We start from the raw sequence: 6,771 nt of genomic DNA, 5'->3' as shown, positions 1-6,771 counted from the left end.
GCATGAATCCAGGATGCAGGGCTTGCAGTGAGCCAAGATTGCGCCACTGCACTCCAGCCTGGGCAACAGAGTGAGACTCTGCCTCAAAAAAAAAAAAAAAAAAAATTCCTCTAGCAAAGAGGCCAGGGACCACGGCTCATGCCTATAATCCCAGCACTTTGGGAGGTCAAGGCAGGAAAATCACTTGGGCCCAGGAGTTTGAGACTAGCCTGAGCAACAAAGCAAGATCATGTCTCTACAACAAAAATAAAAAATTAAATGGGCATGGTGACACACGCCTGTCATTCCAGCTACATGGGAGGCTGAGCTGGGAAGATGGACTGAGCCCAGGAGTTTGAGGTTACAGTGAGCTATGATTATGCCACTGTACTCCAGGCTGGGCAACAGAGCTGGATCCTGTCTCTTAAAAAAAAAAAATTTTTTTTAAGTACTCCACCAAAGAAAAAAAGAGGTGGGTTAATTATGGTAACCTGATAACCACTGAATCTAAGTGATGTATGTGGGAGTTTATACTAGTCTTTGTACTTTGGCATGTTTGCAATTTGCCATAGTAACAAAATCTTTGTAAGCCTTAATTTCGCCCTCTCCCTTCAAGTTCCAACCGAGGCCCAACATTCAAGGAAGGCCTTCAACCACTCAGACAGCTTTGCTACCCCAGTATCTGCCCAGCCACGTTATCTCAAGTCCTTACTGCCTCTGCATGGAATGTCTTGCTTCCATCTCCCCCAACACCCATTCCACCTCTCCGAATGCTACTCCCAGCCTCTACCTGTGATCCCCAAAGGAGAAACAAGACCCCATGGAATCATTTCACTGCAGGTTAAACACTTTTGGAATGACCTTAGCAATGACTGCAGATTCCATCCACCCCACACCACCCAAGCCTATCAACCAGTAGTCACTCTGCAAGACATTCTCTGAAGCAGACAGGGATGGGCTGGACTCCACCTGAGCCTACCTGACTATAGGCAGGGACATCTCTGAAAGGCCCATAATCCAGTAGGTCCTCGGAGCGCGTGGGGTTCCCCAGTTTGGTGTAGCTCTCCACATTTCGAGAGGCAAGCTTCACACGCATGGTTTGTGTCTTTGTTGGATAGGGAGAGTAGAAATAATGGTTCCCCTCAAACACCACAAACTGTTTCTCTGACTGGGTGATCTGGGTTGGATACGGCTGAAGCACATGGGTGTAGACTGTTTCCACAATGACTGAAATCTTGGCCCCAGGATCAAGGGCAACTGGGAGCTTGACTATGAAGAATCTCCCACTAAAGGAAGAACAAGGCAAGAGAAATAAGAGAGACTGAGGATACTGAAAACACTAGTAGCAGTTCAAACTCAGAATAAAATTTTGAACCCAAAACAAAAGCAATTATCTTTAAGAGATCACCTTTTTCTTTTTGAGATGGAGTCTCACTCTATCACTCAGGTTGCAGTGCAATGGTGCGATCTCGGCTCACTGCAACCTCTACCCACTGGGTTCAAGAGATTCTACTGCCTCAACCTCCCAAGTAGCTGGGGATTACCTATTAGAATGTTTTTAACTTTTGTTCCATTGTTGAACATTTATGTTGTTTTACACTCTTGCTATTTATAAACAGCCCTGAAAGAAACAGCTAGATATTTGTCTTAAAAGACTTAAATTATTTTTTTTCTTTTTCTGAGATGGAGTCTTGCTCTGTCACCCAGGCTGGAGTGCAGTTATGCGACCTCAGCTCACTGCAACTTCCACCTCCCAGATTCAAGCGATTCTCTTGCCTCAGCCTCCCGAGTGGCTGGGACTACAGGCACCCGCCACCGTGTCCGGTTAATAAAAGACTTAAATTATTACATTAAAAGTGATCTCTTGGCCAGGTGTGGGGGCTCACGCCTGTAATCCCAGCACTTTGGGAGGCCAAGTCAGGCAGATCACCCGAGGCCAGGAGTTCAAGACCAGCCTAGGTAACATGGCAAAACCCTGTGTCTACTAAAAATGCATACACACACACACACACACACACACACACACAAGCTGTGTGTGGTGGTACACACCTCTAGTCCCAGCTACTCAGGAGGCTGAGGTGGAAGGATGGTTTGAGCCCTGGAGGTGGAGGTTGCAGTGAGTCAACATGGCACCACAGTAATGCAGCCTGGGCAACAGAGCCAGACCCTGTCTCAAGAAAAAAAAAAAATCCTCTAGGACAGATGCAGTGGTTCACACCTGTAATCCCAGCACTTTGAGAGGCCAAGGCAGGAGGATGGCTTGAGCTCAGGAGGTCAAGATCAGCCTGGGCAACATAGCTAGACATCCTCTCTACAAAAAAAAGAAAAGAAAAAAAGAAAAGAAAAAAATGTGTAATACAGCAGGCACTTCCTGAGCAACTTGCCTAGTTTATGATCCCATATGAGCCCAACCCTGACATAACCTTTAACAAGAGACAAGGTATATTGTTTGTCAGCTTACCTTTTACCCTTAATTTTGGTTTCACGTACTTCCAAATTGTTGTCTTCCTCATCTTCTCCCTTCACCTAGAACAGAAAAAGATAGTTTATTCTTCACGTCTTTTGGCTTCTAAATTTTGAGTCAATAATTAACCAAGTGCTTAAGTACATCCCCATTAAAGTAGTCAAACTACCAGAACTTTTTAGAGATTGAATTTTCTTTTCAGTAACAATTTTTTTTCTCTGAAACACAAGAATATTGTCAAAGACTTACTTTTACAAAGTGGCATATGGCCAGACGCAGTGGCTCACACCTGTAATCCCAGCACTTTGGGAGGCTGAGGCAGGCGGATCACCTGAGGTCAGGAGTTCGAGACCAGCCTGACCAACATGGAGAAACCCCATCTCTACTAAAAATACAAAATTAGCGAGGCATAGTGGCACATGCCTGTAATCCCAGCTGCTCAGGAGGCTGAGGCAGGAAAATCGCTTGAACCCGGGAGGGGGAGATTGCAGTGAGCTGAGATGGCACCATCACACTCCAGCCTGGGCAACAAGAGCAAAACTTCGCCTCAAAATAAATAAATAAATAAATAAAAGTGGCATAAAACTTCTATAAATGCATATTTTCCTGAATGATGAAATACACATATACACAGAAAGATTACACTTCCAAATATACTTCTCAAAGGCCTCTTTCTTGATGCTTTTCTTCCTCATTTATATTCAAATAAGCATACTCAAAGAAATGTATTTAGTGATGTAACAGAAAAGTCTTGGGGCCCGGCGTGGTGGCTCACGCCTGTAATCCCAGCACTTTGGGAGGCCAAGGCGGGTGGATCACCAGGTCAGGAGTTCAAGACCAGTCTGGCCAATATAGTGAAACCCCGTCTCTACTAAAAATACAAAAAATTAGCTGGGTATGGTGGTGTGTGCCTGTAATCCCAGCTACTCGGGAGGCTGAGGCAGGAGAATTTCGTGAACCTGGGAGGCAGAGGCTGCAGTGAGCTGAAATCATGCCACTGCACTCCAGTCCAGGCGACAGTGCAAGACTCCGTCTCAAAAAAAAAAAAAGTCTCAGGGGTTTTTATTTTTTATTTTTGTACAGACAGGGTCTCCCTATATTGCCCAGACTGGTTTTGAATTCTTGGGCTCAAGCAATCCTCCCACAGATTACAGGCATGAGATACAACGCCCAGCTTAAAACTGTTTTTTCACTAATATAAGAGTTAAAACTGGCCAGGCACAGTGGCTCACGCCTGTAATCCCAGCACTTTGAGAGGCAGAGGGGGGTGGATCACCTGAGGTCAGGAGTTCGAGACCAACCTGGCCAACATGGTGAAACTTCATCTCTACTAAAAATACAAATTAGCTGGATGTGGTGGTGGGCGCCTGTAATCCGAGTTACTTAGGAGGCTGAGGCAGGAGAATTGCTTGAACCCAGGAGGCGGAGGTTGCAGTGAGCTGTGACCATGCCACTGCACTCAAGCCTGGGCGACAAGAGTGAAATTCCATCTCAAAAAAAAAAAAAAAAAGTTGGTCGGGCGCAGTGATTCACATTTTGAGAGGCCAAGGCAGGCAGATCACGTGAGGTCAGGAGATCGAGACCATCCTGGCCAACATGGTGAAACTCTATCTCTACTAAAAATACAAAAATTAGCCAGGCGTGGTGGCGGGCACCTGTAAGCCCAGCTACTTGGAAGGCTGAAGCAGGAGAATCACTTGAATCTGGAAGGCAGAGGTTGCAGTGAGCCGAGATCGTGCCACTGCACTCACTCCAGCCTGGGCGACAGAGTGAGACTCCCTCTCAAAAAAAAAAAAAAAAAAAAGTTAACACTGGCAAAAATCCCTTGGGGAGGAGCCAATGACCACTGTTTGGGGTACCTCACAGCAACAAGCTATGTAACCAGGAAAAGGACGTTCACTCCAGCAGGCTGCAGGGGTTTTCTGAGAAAGAGTAGTTATCTCCAATCATAAGACTCTGGAGCAGGCTGCAAGGGAGAAGTGTATACATACCCCACTGATCTCTCTGCCAACCCACTCTCAACTGAAAAAAACAAAAATTAGGCTATCTTTTAGGACTTAAGTAGTGATTCCCAGTAGGATACAAAAAGCTGTAATGGTGAACTTTTAAAATATTATATCAAAAAGTCTAAAACAATCATACAATCATCCTCAATAAAGCTGTACAGTCTAACACAAACAACAAGTTTCATGACTTTGACTAGAATCTTATCACAATGGGAACCAGCCAGGCCAAGTGCAGTGGCTCACACCTGTAATCCCAGCACTTTGGGAGGCCAAGTCAGGCGGATCACGAAGTCAAGAGATCAAAACCATCCTGGCCAACATGGTGAAACCTTGTCTCTATGAAAAAAACACAAAAATTATCTGGCCATGGTGGCACGCGTCTTTAGTCCCAGCTACTCAGGAGGCTGAGGCAGGAGAATCACTTGAACCCGGGAGGCAGAGGTTGCACTGAGCTGAGACCGCGCCACTGCACTCCAGCCTGGCGACAGAGCGAGACTCCATCTCAAAAAAAAAAAAATAATAACAAAAATTAGCCGGGCATGGTGGCATGGGCCGGTTACTCCAGAGGCTGAGACAGGAGAATCGCTTGAACCCAGGAGGCAGAGGTTGCAGTGAGCCAAGATAGGGCCATTGCACTCCAGCTTGGGCAACAAGAGTGAAACTCCGTCTCAAAACAAAAAAAAGAAGAAAGAAAGAAAAGAACCCACTGAAAAACATTTCAACAACCTCATCAGTTTCCAACACAACTGTTGGAAAATATGCACCTCCTTGTTAAGTTCATCATCCAGTTGTTTCCCACTAGGATAAGAGTACAAAATAGCACATATATCCATTTAACTAGTGTCTTGGACTACAAAATTTAAAATGATTTTAAATAAATCTGTTGATGTGACTGCAGGTCTTATACCCAATACAACCCTACCTCACAGCCATCAAAGCCAGAAGAGGCAACATTATACAGTGTGAGAATACACAAATTATGGAATAAGCTGGAGCCCTGACTTACTCTGCACTGTAAGACCACATGTAGGGGGCTAAATAACTTAATCTGCCAGACTACAGCCTCCTTGCCTGCTATATGAGGACTTATACCTTAAATGGTTGCTATGAGGGCTAAATTAAAATATATTTAAAATACCCACCGTAATATCTGACACAAAGTAGAATCCCAGTAAGAAAGTATCTTACCACAAAAACAAAGAACAAAAGGAAACTTCTGGAGGTGACAGATATGTTTATTACCCGGATTGTGGTAATGGTAACACCAGTGTATATGTATTTTGAATATATTAACAATAGGCAGTTTTTTGTATACCAATTATACCTCAATAAAGTTGGGAGAAAAAATAAAAACAAGATAAAATAAGCACATTAACCTAGCTCGCAGGCATGATGGCAGGATAGCCCAGCTCCTGCTGTGGTTCACTTATACTGTAACAAGCTCATTAAATCACAACTGGCTTCTATAAAGAATAGGATTTAACATTCAAGACATTCAAAGGTGGCAAGGCAAATTTACATGAAGTTTTGATCTATCTTTCCACAAGCCTTTGAGTAAAAACTTTATTTCATCACGGACAAGGCATGAAAGAAAAGAGGAGTCATTTCAGAAACGTAATCTCTATAAACCCAGCTTTATAGCTCCATATTCAGTCAGAGAACGAAGTTTGCTTAGAGGGAAATGTGACACTGTAATGACTATTCTCTCAACAAATAATTAGGTAATCATTTAATGAAATTGTTTAACAACAATAGTAATAAAAAACAAACCTCTGTGTAAGTATATTCTCTCTACTCCCAAACCCAACATTTTCTTTGGTGATCACTGAAATACCTGGAAACACTTAAGCCAAACACAGCCATTTATTGCCGAGGTTAAGAATGAGAAGCAGTAGGGGGACGGGAGAAAACTGGACTTTCCTTTCCTGTACGGCATAAGAAAACTTATATTACGTGCAGGAATTTCAAAATTAACTTTAAGAAGAGTTTTAACATTTAGAAAGTGTTCATTTGCAACCTTAAGAAATGCGTCACATTAACAGGGATTTCAAGTGATTACCGACTTAAAGATGCCAAACCTGTTACATTTCTGATGGTTCTCTATGTCTAGAAAGAAGCACCTACAACGGACCAGATACTGAATTAAGAGAATGAAATTCATTTTAATTCATTTATTTGTCCTCCACTTGGGCCACCGCGTCAGCCCGTGAGAAATCAAGTCCGGCGCCCGCTGGCACCGGGCCAAGCGGCTGCCGCGCTCGCCTTACGGAAGGGAGATGCGTTCTATCGGCCAGAGGTCGCCCGAGCGGTGCCGAGAACGGC

General features: G+C 44.1%; 1 protein-coding gene across 1 annotated transcript in view; it reads right to left on the bottom strand.

Moving 5' to 3' along the window:
- Positions 1-898: 898 nt before the first annotated feature.
- LOC105555341 (dolichyl-diphosphooligosaccharide--protein glycosyltransferase subunit 1-like) overlaps positions 899-6,771 on the bottom strand; it is a 7,145-nt gene continuing 1,272 nt past the window's right edge. Inside the window, exons 2-3 of the mRNA XM_012002230.1 lie at positions 2,441-2,505; positions 899-1,265 (exon numbers count right to left, since the gene is read on the bottom strand). Of these exons, the coding sequence (XP_011857620.1) occupies positions 899-1,265; positions 2,441-2,505 (432 nt within the window). The remainder of the gene's footprint in view (positions 1,266-2,440; positions 2,506-6,771) is intronic.

This window comes from Mandrillus leucophaeus, unplaced genomic scaffold (genome assembly GCF_000951045.1).
Source record: "Mandrillus leucophaeus isolate KB7577 unplaced genomic scaffold, Mleu.le_1.0 Scaffold680, whole genome shotgun sequence".
NCBI classification, from domain to species: domain Eukaryota; kingdom Metazoa; phylum Chordata; class Mammalia; order Primates; family Cercopithecidae; genus Mandrillus; species Mandrillus leucophaeus.
Note: the sequence above shows the minus strand (reverse complement) of the source record. Positions and strands in the feature narration are given on the sequence as shown.